Consider the following 15,094-nt stretch of genomic DNA (forward strand, 5'->3'; position numbering starts at 1 on the left):
GGATTCTGCAATGACGTGTGACTTAAATAAGGCAGAAGTTTGGAGCGGGGGGGTTCAGAGATACCAAGCGCTACACAGAAGCATATTCAAGCATGTGCATAAGTGTATGTATGACCACGGAGCGAGCCTTTATCTGGCTGTGCAGACTCAAGAGGATTCAGACTGTGGGCGGAGGCGTGGGCACGATTGCAGAATAACAATGAGGAAGGAGGACACGGGAAACACATTGCAATAAATGCAGGCTAAGGTTTTAGAAACATGAGGATGCCCAACACGGGGACCTAGCGCTCAAGTGGCTTTTTGGTTTTAACCGAAACTTTACAAGCCTAAACTAACGGCTTAACTTAAGCAGATATTAAGAGAGGTGAAGTTAACGAAACAATCTGAAATGATCCTTTCCTGTCTGACCCAGAGGAGCAGATTCATGACATCTTTATGTCATAAATAAGGAAGTGTTTACTTTTGCGCCAAGAAACCACTAGCCTAGCATTTGCATTTTGCTCTGCTTACTCTCTTTGAGGCTAAACAAATCTTGAGAAGAAAGTGATGCTAGCCTCCTAACCCGAATGTCAGTTTGACAGCAGACAAGGGTGACCTACTTACCAAAATCCTAAACTATTTCTTTCCACAATTCCACAAAAATAGGTGTACTCAACACTTTATGATCATTGCTTATTCATTTTCCAGGATGACGACTTTTTAAGATCTTGTAGTTGTGACTAAATACAAAAATGGCAAACTGGAATAAAGCAGTTCAGTTTCTAGGATACATTAACCAACAGCCAGAAAGTATTTAATAATTAAGTTAGGGAGAGCAGTTGATACAGGATAGCAAAGCATAATCTTGTAGATGTTGGCCAATGTCAAGTGGGGGGAAAAAGCAAAAAAAAGAGGAAACACCATGCATCTTCATAACTCTCGTTTATATGTTTTTATACATCTTTTCATATTTAATTTATCTAAACAAGGCTCGCTGGTAGAGTGTACTGTGGCCAGTTGAGATCAAGAAACCAGCTTAAGGTGATTTTGTGACATGGTGCATTATCCTGCTGGAAGCATCCACCAGCAGATGATCCTCTCTGTGGTCGTAAAGGAATGGACGTTGTCAACAACAATACTCGGGCAGGCTGTAGTGTTTACATGATATTCATTTGCTGTTAATGGATCCAAAGTGTGCAAATAAAATATACCCCACACCATCACACCTCCAGGATCCAGCCACAGCAGTTGATATAAAGCAGCATGCTTTCATGTTGTTGACACCAAATTCTGGCTCTACTATCTGAATGTTGAAGTACACATCGAGACTCATCGGTCCAGGCAACATTTTTCCTTCTGTTGTCCAATTTTGATGAGCTCGTGAGAACTGAACCCTTAGTTTCCTGTTTTTAGCCGATAGGAGTGGTACATGGCGTGGTCTCCTGCTGCTGGAGCATTTGATGTGTTCCACATTCAAAGATGCTCTTCTGCATACTTTGGATCTAATGAGTGAATATTCGAATCGCTGTTGCCTTCCTATCAACTTGAACCAGTCTGCCATTCTTCACTGACTTCTGACATCAACAAAGCATTTACACCCAGAGGCGTTATGCTCACTATATATTTTCTCCTTTTTGGACCATTCTCTGTAAACCCTACAGACGGTTGTTTGATCAAATCCCAGTAGATCAGCTGAAATACTCAGCTGATCTACTGGACTTCAAAGCACCATGTTTGAAGTCACTTAAATCTCCTTTCTTCGCCATTCTGATTCCTGGTTTGAACTTGAGCTTGTATTGACATAGTCCAAATGCATTAAGAGTATGAACTAGGGTTGGGCGATTGAACAAATATATCGACAATCGATGATAGGCTGAGCCCATCGGCGATCGTTTTTACAAAGGCGATTTATTTATTCATTTGCCCATGAGTAAGTTTGCTAATAATGATGGAGCTATTCGGGCACTTTGTCCAAAGTTTGTTTATTCTGCGCTCCAGATGGGTTGGGTGTGTTAAAAATTTTAATCGCGTTAACTATGATGACCTGTTAACGCTGACAGTCCTATTTTTTTTTTCTAAGGGGGGGGGGGGGTGGAAATTAGTTTGTCCATGTTTGGACTTCTGAGTTGTAAAGGCGCAAATCAGTCCATGCATGATTACATTGCTCCACCCATCAAAATGTCTGCCCATGCGCGAATATATCGCCCATCGTCGATTATTGGACTGACGAGTGTCGGTTGGAAAATTTTTTACATATCGCCCAACCCTAGTATGAACATTACATTAATATGCTCGATTTCAAAACCACAGATTACCTTCTGCAGAATTTAAATAAAAAAGGTGGAAATCTCGCTGGTTTATGGAGGTGGAGGTGACACAGAGTGTAACTCACAACTCTACTCTTAGCTCTGACTCTCTGATTTGCACTTCCCATTTTACGTAAGGCTCCTTCAAAAAGCACACTCATTACTGATAAGGACAATATGACATGGAGCCTGAGCTAAAGTAACACTGCTGAGCAGCAGACACACATTTACACACTTTCAAATTCAAATTCAAATTCAAATTTTATTTGTCACACACACACAACCATACACAGTATGACATGGGGGTGAAATGCTTGTAGCTGTACAATGCCCGACCATTAAATGACAGAAGAAAAGTTTTACAATATTTACAATTTACTACAAAAATTTACAAATTAACTTGGGAATTTACAGTAAAGAATGTGCAAATAGCAGAAGAGATTATAAAGATAAGGATTATAAATTATAGGAATTATAGGATTATAGGAAATGTGTGGTGGTGCGTGTGGTGACATGTGTGAGAGTCCAGTCTTATAGTGACGTGTTTGGGAGAGTCCAGTCCTACACCTGGTTCAGGGCCCGAATAGCCTGGGGGAAGAAGCTCCTCCTCATTCTCTCTGTTTTGGCCTTAAGGGAGCGGAAGCGCTTCCCAGACCTCAACAGTGAGAAGAGTCCATTGTTGGGATGGGAGAGGTCCATCATAATCTTCCTAGCTTTGGACTTGCACCGCTTGGTGTAGATGGACAGCAGGTCAGGGAGCTCTGATTGAATGATGCGTTCTGCCGAGCGCACCACCCTTTGCAGATCTCGTCTGTCCTGCTTGGTGCTGTTCCCAAACCAGGTGCAGATGTTTGACGTCAGGACGCTCTCGATGGTGCAGGAGTAGAAGTTCTTGAGCACCTTCAGTGGCAGATGGAAGTCTCTAAGTCTTCTGAGGAAGAAGAGACGCTGACGGGCTTTCTTAACCAGGGTGTTGATGTGACAGGACCATGACAGGTCCTGAGTGATGTGGACACCCAGGTATCGGAAACTGTCCAGTCTCTCCACTGGCGTGCCACTGATGATGAGGGGTTTGTAATTCCTCGCCTGCTTTGTAGTGAAGTCCACGATCAGCTCCTTAGTCTTGCTGATGTTTAGGAGGAGGTTATTCTCCTGGCACCAGGTCTCCAGGTTCCTAATCTCCTCCAGGTAGGCCGTCTCGATGTTGTCGGAGATCAGGCCCACAACAGCAGTGTCGTCAGCAAACTTGACAATGGAGGTGGTGTCGGATGTGGCTACACAGTCATAAGTGTACAGTGAGTACAGCAGGGGGCTTAAAACACAGCCCTGAGGCACTCCAGTGCTGAGTGAGATGGAGGGGGAGACTTGTTTTCCTACCCTCACTGATTGGGGTCTGTCTGTGAGGAAGTTGAGGATCCACTGACACAGTGATGAGCTGAGTCCTAGATCCGTCAACTTGGTGAAAAGCTTAGAGGGAATTATTGTGTTGAATGCTGAACTGTAGTCCACGAACAGCATCCTAACATAATTCCCTCTGCCAGTGTCCAGGTGACTCAGGGATGTGTGGAGCAGGTGAGATATGGCATCGTCTGTGGAACGATTAGTCCGGTAAGCAAACTGAAGTGAGTCGATGGTGGGAGGAAGTGAAGAAGTGATGTGATCTCTCATCAGTCTTTCAAAACACTTCATCACAATTGAAGTCAGTGCTACTGGACGGTAGTCATTGTGGCAAGCGGGCTGTTGTTTCTTTGGAACAGGGACAATAATGGACCGTTTGAAGCACGTGGGAACCACAGCTTGGGCCAGGGAGAGGTTGAAGATCTCCGTGAACACCGGTGCTAGTTGATCAGCGCAGGCTCTAAGGACCCGGCCAGGGATTGCATCTGGTCCTGCTGCCTTCCTGGTGTTCACCCTCCTGAAGGTGTTCCTCACGGCATGCTCTGTGATGACGAATGCATTTTCTTCACTGGTGCACTCCGAGCGCGCGCAGCCGTTTGTTGTTTTAATTGCTGCGGCGTCGAAGCGAGCATAAAACGTGTTCAGCTCATCAGCCAGTGAAGCATCGGCATTCATCATTGAAGAAGCTGGTCGTTTATAGTCCGTTATAGTCCGCAGTCCTTTCCACAGGCTCCTAGAGTCTGTCGTAGCTGTGACTCTAGTTTTTCCCCGTAGCTCCGCTTTGCCTTTCGGACCGCGCTGCGCACGTTGTAGGACGCAGCCTTGTATAGGTCCATATTACCGGAGACAAGCCCTTCATTGTAGGCAGCGGTGCGTGATCTCAGAGCGTCGCGGATGTTTTTATCCACCCACGGCTTCTGGTTGGGAAACGTTCGGATGATAGTTCTTTCTGCTGTGTCGTCCGCTAGTTTCCCGATAAATCCCACAACCGCTTCCGTAAACATGTTGATGTCATCAGAGCTGCGCCGAAACATGTCCCAGTCTGCGTCATCCAGTGCGTCCTGCAGCGCGGCCACCGATTGGTCCGTCCAGCGAGCGACCTCCCTCCTGATTGGTGGTTGCTGCTTTAGCCTTTGTTTGTAAGCAGGTATGAGGAAGATGGCGGAATGGTCCGATTTTCCAAATGCCGGCAGGGGTTGAGCCTTGTAACAGTTCTTGAACGGGGTGTAGCAGTGGTCTAATGTCCTCGTGCCCCGGGTGGGGCAGTTGATGTGCTGGTGAAGGTTGTGAAATGTCCGTTTGAGATTCACTCTGTTAAAATCTCCCATAACAATGAGTGCGGCATCTCGGTGAAGTGTTTGTTGATGTGTGAGAGCCTCATGTAGCTCACATAAGGCAGTGTCCGAGTCCGCGTGAGGCGGAATGTAAACAGTGCAGGCAATGACCGCAGTGAATTCCCGAGGGAGATAGAAAGGGCGACACTTAACGATCAAAAGCTCCAGATTGGGCGAGCAAGAGCGTGTGAGTGGGGAGATGTTTGTGCTGTCGCACCATCTGTTGTTCACCATCAAACACACTCCACCACCTCTTTTCTTCCCCGACTCCATTGTCCTATCCATGCGGTAAACCGAAAAGAGCCCCGTCGGCTGCACGGCGTGGTCTGGTATCGCTGGGTTCAGCCAAGTCTCGGTGAAGCAGAGGAGGTTGCAGTCCCGAATGTCTCTCTGGAACTTGATTCTGGCTCTGAGGTCATCAAGCTTGTTCTCGATGGATTGAACATTGGCTAGCAGGATACTGGGCATGGGTGCGCGGTGTGCGCGAGCCCGTAGCCTGTTCCTGATGCCGGCTCTTTTACCTCGAGGCCGTCGCTTAGGGTCGCGTCCTTTGTTCTCTCTCAGGATCTCCTTTGGCCAGGTTGGGTCCGGAGTTAAACATGGTGAAATGTTCGTGTACTGCAGACCAATAGAAACCAAAGTGTCTCTACTGTAGCGGATTTGTGTCTTTTGCATGATGCCCATGCAAGATTATCGCAGATATAGCAAAAAGTGACGAAAAAGTGGAGAAGTTAGGGCAGAGCATCCAGCACGGCAGCCGACCTCACCGGCGCCATTTTGTCTACTTTCCCTACTTCAAAGGGGGCCCCATTGGTAAAAGCAGGGGGATAGCACTGTTCAGGGAGGGTTCTCATAGAGAATACACTGTCTTTAAAAATGCAGGTATTAGGAAAGTCGTTCTTTGTCTTATAAGGATAAGACCAAGAATACAAAAGAGTGGGAAATACAAAAAAGACAGAGAAAATAGGACAAAAATGCAAGGAAGGGAGCTGCGTTTGAAAGAAAGCAAGCAACAGAGAAAACACATTAAGGTGAGTGCCTTTCCTTCCAGGGTGGCTATTTTCACAACTCATATTGATGGGATTAAGCAGAAACACCTGAGTCGGGGCTCACGCCTCAACAGAAATGGCAGACTTCCTGTTGCCCTTTAAATCCTTTCAGGACACAGAGATTATGGCTACACATGCTGACACATTACAGTCAGATGGACGCTCACCCTTCAATATTTCAACAAAATGACACATTTTTAGCAAACAGACCCTGAAATGCCTTATTTCTAATCCTTGCACATGCACACCGTGAGAACAAAAACACACTAAAAGAAGCAACTCTCCTGAAGTGTGAAGGCTCACCTGAGCCTACTCAGCCAAATGTCAATAGCTCGACATTCTCACAAATTAAACAAACTGTCCCCTCCCACACACACGTACACACACTCACCACACACTCTGCACCACTCACGTCAGCAACTAAACCCTCGCTGACAGCCGACATTATGGCAGCGAATGACACACAAGTGAGGCGTACTACGTAGGGGGCAGATGACTCAACCTAGGTGCCGTGTGTGTGTATGTGTGTGTGCGTGTCTTTTATGCCAAACCTTCAAAAGCTTGGTCACAACTTCAGTCAGAACCTTTCATTTTTATTCAACGTATGTGTCTTATTCAGCCCTGCAAGAGAAAGAAATAGTCATCCCTTCCCGTAAGAATTTCTAGCTACGCCTGTCCTAAAAACAAAACGGAGTCAGGCTTCAAGAAAAGAGGATGTTAAGAGGACTAATCTATGTCCAATTAGAGCATCAGTGGCTTGAATGCCCATCTCGCCTTTGTAATTACATTTCCCCCTCCATGCTTGGCCTCAATTAAGTGATTCAGCTCCTCAGTCTCCCAGCAAGCATGTGCAATTAAAAAAAATCCGAGCTTCAGAAGACGACAACAGTACAAAAACTTTAATAGTCCTGTCACCACTGTAAACTAATAGTGGTCATATATAAAAGGGGAGTGTAGATGTGACCGTGACCTGCTTGTGGACTCTCGTCACTGGACTGCCAGACATGGGAGTGAGGGGTGGGTGCAAAAACTTGAGTGTAAACACAGAAACTCCCTGTTTAAAGGTTGTTTGTGTGCCAAACTCCAGGAGACTCCTGGGATTGCTGGCTGTAGCATTTTCTTTAACAGACATATATGAAAGCGGAATGGGAAAATGGGAATAAGGATATTTTTCATAATGTCAAACTGCCTCTGAACTGGCAGCGTTCACAAGCTCATTCTCAGCTTAGAGCCAGAAATACACAGCAGATTACCAAACCTTGACCTAACAAAGCAGTTATCACGTGAAACCAGGATACGGCTTCGGCCTGGCAAACGCGTGTTTGCGCTCTGAGTGGCATGACCATGTCAAGAGGATATTAGCCATCCCAAGTGACCACTAGCTTTAGTTATGTTATACTTTAGTTCTCAATGGATGTTTGATCTAATTGTGAGATGTGACTCAGATACGCTATAAACAAAATTGGGACAATTCACATGTTCACGTGGGTGCAGCATACGTGACTATGCTTTGCCTGCATGCTGGGAAACTGCTCAACCAAAAGCACTTTTTGGCCTCTGTTCCCATTATATACTGATTCAACACCACAGAGTACCATCTGCTGTGTGGAACTCAAAGCACGGTCTCACAGTGCTGCTTCCACATGGAACAACACATGGAAAACACCAGCAAACCTGTCCCCGCACCTTGATAGATAACCAGGCTGGAAGTGACTGGTTGGAGATGCTTTCACATGCAGAAAAGCAGACAAATAAGCATTGGCATTTACAGATTTACCAAGTCGCATGTATCCAGTTTCACAATTAAAGACTGCTCTATATAAAGGAAAGCGTGCATTCGCTACACATGACCACACAAGCGCACACAGCCAAATACACACATATACAGACACACAGTGTTCAGTCAAGTGCTCTTTGATGATGAGTCCTCCAAAAAAGCTATTTATCTTCACGTGTCTGGCCGCGCTCTCAGCTAAAGAAAGCTTGACAGTAATGAGGCTTACAGATTTTTTTAAACGCTGCATAATTGACCACATCCATTAATTCAGCAGTCAAATATGTGCAGATGCCATTACACTGTCTATCTGAGTCAAACTAATAGACTTAAAAGAAGAAATAAAGGGTATTTTTGCGAGATGCTAGTGGGGAAAACGTTCAACTGAATAGTCCTAATTGTATTTCTACTGTGACCTATTTCAACGAAACATCTAGAGGATGTTTGTGTTCTATTTATATACACCAGAATGCATAAATTAGCAGTAGGTGCACGGTGCTGAGAGTGCAGGAAGCTGTAGGGGCGTAAGAAAACAGCAACAATGATAAGGGTTTCTTACCTCTCCTAAGTGAGGAGTAGGATTGAATCCACACAGATTGCACACTGTCTTCTTGCACTCGGTGCAGAGGCTGTAGTTGGGCGTGTCTGTCGAGCCAACGTTTAGCTCCACATTACACAGAGGGCAGTTTTCCTTCGTCGCTGGAGCTGAAGTGGGCATGGGTTTGGTTTCCGGGGCTTTCTCTTCCCGCTCCACAGAAATGGTTCTGGGGGGTTTCTTGGTCTTAGGGGGCGGTGTTTCAGGAGCAGAGTCTGAATCAGGGGGAGAGCCAGGGCCAGAGAGGGGGGAGTCAGGTGGTGAACCGGGACCAGAGTCTGCAGGGGAGTCAGGTGGTGACCCAGGAGGTGAACCCTTTGCTTTATCTTCCTCTCCCGTGACAAGACTGGTGGCTGAGCTCAAGAGGGATGATCCAAAGCTAAACATTTGAGATGTGGCTGCAGGAGGTTTAGTGGACTCTGTCAAGCCTCCAAAACCTCCAAACAACTTCCCAGCAACAGATTCCTCCTGTTTTGGAGCAGCCTGGGCCTGAGGCTTCGACGACTCCATCAACCCACCAAACCCACTAAACAGTTTTCCCGTGACTGACTCAGCAGCGTGTGAAGCAGCTGCTGGTGGCTTAGCTGCATCTGTGAGCCCCCCTAAACTGATACCTCCCAACCCTCCAAAGAAGCTTGATTCCTGCTTGGGTTTAGCTGGGGACTGCTGAGGACTGGACTTCTGAATAATGGGGCGACCTGTCTTGGGGTCGATTTTGGGGGATCCCGCGACTGAGGAGCCTGGTGAAAGTGGTCCTGGAGAGGTAGGACCTGGGGATTTCTGCCTTGGTGTGGTTGGTGGTGTTAACCCTTGGTCGGAGGTGCTTTGCTGTTTTATCAGGAGCTTTCCAGGTTTTCCCGATGCCTGTCTCTGAGGAGAGGGTGGGGCGGAGCCTTGCTTGGGCTTTGTCACACCAGGGGGATCCATTCCTCCCATGGCTCGCTGCATCTGACAGTTCAGACACAGCCACTCTTTACCCTGTGCATGAAAGAAAAGATACAAACAAAGCATTAGTTAGATGCACCAGTGACAAGTGTAAGTACAGTATATGCCCAATAACTAACTTTAATCGCAAATAAAAGACACAACCAAATAATTTGCATCTCAAATGATGCTAATTCCTGTTTTTTCATCAACAACATTTACACAAATACTAATCAGTCAAAAAAAGCAAATACTATTCATGCATCAATGCCAGGTTATAGTAGCTTTATTACAGGTGGTCTATATGTTGATGATAACTGGCTGTCTTTTGTTGCCTTTGTTTACACCATACAGGAGTTATCAACACCTGTTCTTAAAAAAGCTGGGTTTACAGCAGAGAGCTCTTTGTTCAGTGTTTGGCTATCTCCTTGGTTTCCACTGTGTGCAAAGTACAGTGTTCAAAAGGGTCAGTGCTGACAGGCTGATCGCTATCTAGAAGAATGTGTATTTGTATTTGTAGCGTAGAGCAGTGTGCGTATTTTTGTGTGTAATGGTCGCCTATTTATTGCGTAAATGTAAACAGATCAATCCGTCCAACATATGCAAATACGCTGGCTTTCGAAGAACAACCCAAGTATAAATGGCAAAGCTGTGTAGAGTCTGTTGCAGATAAGAGTAATAAACGTAGGTGCTGATATATTATTGTATCAGCTGCCACTTGCAGCGATAGAAGCACGCTCTAAGAGTTGTATACACCCTTGGTGGACTTCCCCCTTTGCATATTTGGGGATATTTTAAAGGCCTAGTGTCTGTCTAAACATGCACCCAAAAATCAAAGCCTCTTGTTTTAAAAATGTGCCTTCTGAACTATCCCCAGTGTTATTACGCACATCAGCCGATCCCAAGAAGAAACTCGAGCAGACGGAACCAGCCATTCTGCTCTGCTATAATCATGGCCTACTAGCGTTTACAGTCCATGTGTGACTGAGTGTCCTCACGGCTGGCACAGTATCTTCCTGTGGCCATGACATGAGTCACCTTGATCAACATTCCCTGGGTCCATATGGTCCCTCTGTTCCTCAAATCGTCTGCAACTCTTATTAAATGCGCTCCTTCTGCCAGGCTCACGGAACAGCGATATGCTGTTAACAGGCGAGCGCTGAATTCAGCTTCAGCGCAAAGATGTGCACCATGGCTAGTTATCTTGACTTCTTTTTTATGCTGCAATCATTTTTTCTTTGTTGGTCTATTTAGGATGAGGACGCTAACTTCCATTGTTTACAAATCGGTTTGACTAGTCATTTTATGGTGATTTAAATGCAGAGCCAAGAAGTCTTCCTACTGGCAGATTATATATAAAAACCCCAGAAAAACTGATGTTTCACTGACATAAAATCGAATGATACTTGGCCTTTTCCACACACTGTCATCATAACATAAACTAGATTGTGTAATATTAGTTAAATGCCAGTATACTAACATATGAATTATACATGTTTTTTTTACCTTTAGATGTCTGGAAAGCACAGATCTGTGGGTGCTGACATGAAATGAATCATTTGGGATGTTATACAAGGTGTGATAACGCTTTTAAAGTCTTCATGACAAGAAAGGGGTTCGAGGAAAAAAAATTAATAAAAAAAGAAAAGAATGAACAGTCATGTCTTACCGCTGAGTCTGGGGGGCTGAATCCACACAGGCTGCAGACCTGGTTCTTACACTCAGTGCAGTTATTGTAATTAGGTGGATCCTTAGATCCAACGTTCAGCTGGGTGGTTTTACATAGTGGGCAGATCCCAGCTGCAGGCTTTCCAGTTCCCTGCTTAATAGGGGGCCCAGCAGTCTTTCCTGGGGCTTCAGGATGTGCACCAGGCCCTTGTGGCACTTGCTGTTTGGGTCCAGGTTTCCCAGGTCCTTGTTGTTGTTGTTGCTGTGGTGGCAGACCACCTTTTTGTTGGAGAGGGGCTCCCTGTTTGGTTCCTTGACCCGGTGGTCCCTGACCTGGTCTGGGGGCCTGATGCCCTGGTGGTGCTTGGCCAGGAGGACGTTGGCCTGCTTTTGGCCCTTGGCCTGGTGGTCCCTGAACTTGTCTGGGTCCTTGACCAGGGGGTCCTTGTCCTGGCTTTGCTCCCTGTCCAGGAGGGCCCTGACTCTGTTTCTGGGGTCCTCCCTGCTGTGGTCCCTTCGGACCTGGCCCTTGCTGTGGGCCTTTCCCTTGTGGCTTCCCTCCCTGCTTGGACTCAGAAGCTGCAGGCAAGCCTTCCTCCTCTTCATCCCCAAACAGTCCAAATTTGGGCATGTTGACGGTATCACCCATGGAGGATATGGAGGAGGAGACAGACGAAGTCATAGAAGATACAGCGCTGAGGGGGTTGGCCCCGCTGAGAAAACTGGAGCCAAACATGCCGGATGACTTGGTCTCAGGGTCTTTTGGCTCCTGCCGGAATCTTGATTCAAAAAGGCTGAGAGACGAAGGGCTGCGGCCTGGTGTGGGCTTTCCGAGTGGACCCTGGTTGAAGGCGTCAACAGTTCGGCTTTTGCTAAGACCTGTTGGGCCCCTGGAGGCTCCTACCTGCTGGGAACGCTGCTGTGCGTCAGATTCTGATGGTCTGGAAGAAAGAAAACAGACAAAGATAGGTGTTATTATCTATCTGTCTAACAGATAAACCTAACTGGAAACGAAGACTTTAATATCTGGATAGTTCCAAAATCCACTTCAACTCCACCTTCATCCATTAATCTTTGTATTTTTAGAGAACAAACCAACATCTGGCGACAGTTGAAAATTTTCTTTTGGCTGAAATTAACACATTTATAGAGCTTCAGATAAATGTGCAATGTCCCTGAAAAACAACTCATTTGTGTTATTGTTTCTGCTTGAATCATTCATATTCACTTTGACACTCCAACACATTTTCTGAACAAACGCTAAAAAAAACCCAATCGCATCAGCATCACACGCTTTAACATCTACCTGAGCCTTTTGTCTTAGTTACGCGTACATTAATGCTTAATAAAGCTTCCTTTTTCCAATAATATTGTGAATTACAGAGGATAGGAACATTTATCATCTCCTTTTTTTCTTGGACTGTTTGCATGCTATGCTATTAATCCTTTCAACAACAAAACCTGTAGCATCCCTCTGCTAATAACACAAGCTAAGCCCGTAGCTCTCAGGCCTATTCAACACATCAGTGAGCACAAAATGTGTAGTGAGTAGCCCTGGGGTAAAGCTGACAGGAAAGTGAATACCGTTGAATGACATGGGAGTGTAGATTGTTGAGATAGAGAGGGGAGACGCTTGGCTCCACAGGGGTAAGCTGAGACGCGTTTGTTAGCTCAGACTGAGAGGCAACATGCAGTAAGCACAAGCCTAGCCAAAGGACTGCAGGATATTTAGAGAAATGCATCAATGTGCTAATGGACCGACTGGATACTGTTTGTTATTGTATCACCGTGTGTGTATGCAACATACAGCCGAGATATATTGGTTCTGCTGTTTTAAAGTCTCTGAGGCTTTGGCCATTATTAAATTACATCCTCAGGCAATAAAGTTTAATGCAGTAATGAATACATGTGATTATTTTATAGTCAGCACAGGCTATGTGGGGGTACTTTAAGAGCAGAGCAAACAGTGAAAAGTAGTGGCGGCGCAATGCTTGCTGTGAGCCAGCCCGCTGGATCGTGGATTTCAGGACCACGGACAGCGATCAGCCTCATTCCAGGGCAGATGTGTCCACAACAGAGGATGAAACCCGACTTAGTTAAACGTTCAGCTGCGAAGACATATATGAGTGATGACATTAACGCCTGTTCTGTTCTATTTATAGTCATATTAATATTGACGTGCCCCCTCCCCCCACTCTCAGCCTCTGCTCAGATATAAATACCCCCCTCCCGCTGGAGCCAATTAGTAAGGCAAATCTTGGCATTTTATCCCACACTTATTCACAAACCTTTCACCGTGATAAACATGACGTAAAACCCAAATCTACATATTGTTTTCGTCGGCAGGTTTCTACACCCCAGTTTCACAACCAAGCATCCCCCCCCCCCCCCCACTCCTCCTTCACGACACCATCGGTTAAAATCCAATTCGGTAATATTCAGGGGGAAACGTTTAAGTGGCGACACCGGGGCGCGCATTCACGGCTGACGGTGTCGGGTTTGTTTTTAGCTGGGTGTTAAGGCATCGTTCGATCGGAGAAAAACACACTGGGCACGACAGATTTTCTTACCCAGCAGGCATTTCGAAAATTTCGCATAAATACTGGAGGTGTGTCTCTTACGCACATACCACACATAAACAGTGACCAATACTGTATATTTCTTAATACGGAACACACACACATACACTCAAATCGTTTGCTGGGTTAAAATGAGACTTGCATGTCTGCGTTAGAAGCGCGAATGGCTGTACGACTTAATTGCCAACAGAGACATCACTCTCAGCCATGCAGATCATCAGATCTCGGTGATTATCCATAAGAGCGAGCTCTAAGAAGGGAATCATTTCTGGAGCGGTTGACATGATTTTTTTTTTTTTTTAATGGGCGTGATCGGGCTCTCTGCCTCCTTTAGAGCATCTCAGAGATTCCCAAACGATGCTTCACACAACCACAACACATCCACTCGTGCCCATCCTCTCTCCGTGTCGTATAAAATGGCCTGGTTAGTGTGGGTATTTGAAGTGCATCATAAATGCGGTTTAAATTCCCTGCCTTCGTCCAGCCGCCGCGCCTCCGGGCTGCCTGCCTTGCGCCCTTGACATCGCCGCGGAGAGCTGCCGCCTCTGCTCCTCGCTGAGTTCACTCAGGTTGACCGGTGTCCCGTCTGAGACCCGGTAAAAGCCCCCCTTCCCGTCAGGTGCCAGCCCCTCGGGTAGCCCAGACGGCGGCCCCTCGCCTCCTTCAAGGCTCGCTTCGTTCCCCATGATCGGCCCCTCCCGTCCCCCTGTTCTCGGATCAATGCGCGATCCTCTTCTTGGTTTTTTATCTCCAGCGGGAGAAAGCGCTGCGAAGATGCTGCTCCTCGGTTTCTCGAAACATCTCAGATGATTTGTGACGGCGGTTACTTTACGTTCAGCTTCGGTGTTGCCCTCTGTTTCCTTTCTCGACGTTTTTCTGTCCCTCGCATCTCTGCAGCTGTAGCTACAGCACAGTTAACCACAGTTTTCCGTAAAAGGGGTCTCCGTTTTTACAACCGCTCACAGCCACAAAAGCTGGTTTCCGGTACAGTCTTACAAAATAAAATCAAAATGAAGAGGAAAGGAAAGCGTTTTTTACTGAGCATTTAAAACGTACACTGAGCACACAACGACGTATTTGGACTAGTGAAGGTTAAAAACGGATTAGTAAGGCTCGTAAATGAAAATGAAAGAAAAAAAGAAACCAATTGATCCTTAAACGTTTCATCTTCAATTATGACATTTGGATGCCTTTATAGTGAAGCGGAATTCGACTTCCGCTTTGTGATACTTGACGTTTTCACGCAGGTTTTCCACCAGCCTCTCAGCTCTGATGCCCACCGCGCATGTTCCTCCTCTGACAGGTGATCCGAAGACACCAGCGGGGGAAAATATGGATTTAAAGGAGACCTATTCGTCATAATGTATGGAACAGGCGGGTTCACTGATGCCTTCATTTTGAGTCGTATGTTCAGCTTCTCACAAGTTAAAGCAGGTAAAACAGATCAGACAGCTGAACGCATTTGGAGCTCCTTGGAAGTGTTTGTTG

At 46.1% G+C, this 15,094-nt stretch overlaps 1 protein-coding gene across 9 annotated transcripts in view; it reads right to left on the reverse strand.

Moving 5' to 3' along the window:
* Nucleotides 1-14,557, reverse strand: part of pcloa (piccolo presynaptic cytomatrix protein a) — a 64,223-nt gene extending 49,666 nt beyond the window's left edge. For 7 of the 9 annotated variants that reach the window (XM_076876066.1, XM_076876063.1, XM_076876061.1 and 4 more), the window contains exons 1-3: nt 14,081-14,556; nt 11,029-11,968; nt 8,400-9,413 (exon numbers count right to left, since the gene is read on the reverse strand). In XM_076876066.1, the coding sequence (XP_076732181.1) occupies nt 8,400-9,413; nt 11,029-11,968; nt 14,081-14,292 (2,166 nt within the window). In that variant the 5' untranslated portion in view covers nt 14,293-14,556. Of the gene's footprint in view, nt 1-8,399; nt 9,414-11,028; nt 11,969-14,080 lie in introns of all 9 variants that reach the window. The other 2 variants (XM_076876065.1, XM_076876064.1) reach the window with 2 other exon arrangements.
* Between the last annotated feature and the right edge of the window lie 537 nt (nt 14,558-15,094).

Source organism: Maylandia zebra, linkage group LG17 (assembly GCF_041146795.1).
Source record: "Maylandia zebra isolate NMK-2024a linkage group LG17, Mzebra_GT3a, whole genome shotgun sequence".
Taxonomy (NCBI): domain Eukaryota; kingdom Metazoa; phylum Chordata; class Actinopteri; order Cichliformes; family Cichlidae; genus Maylandia; species Maylandia zebra.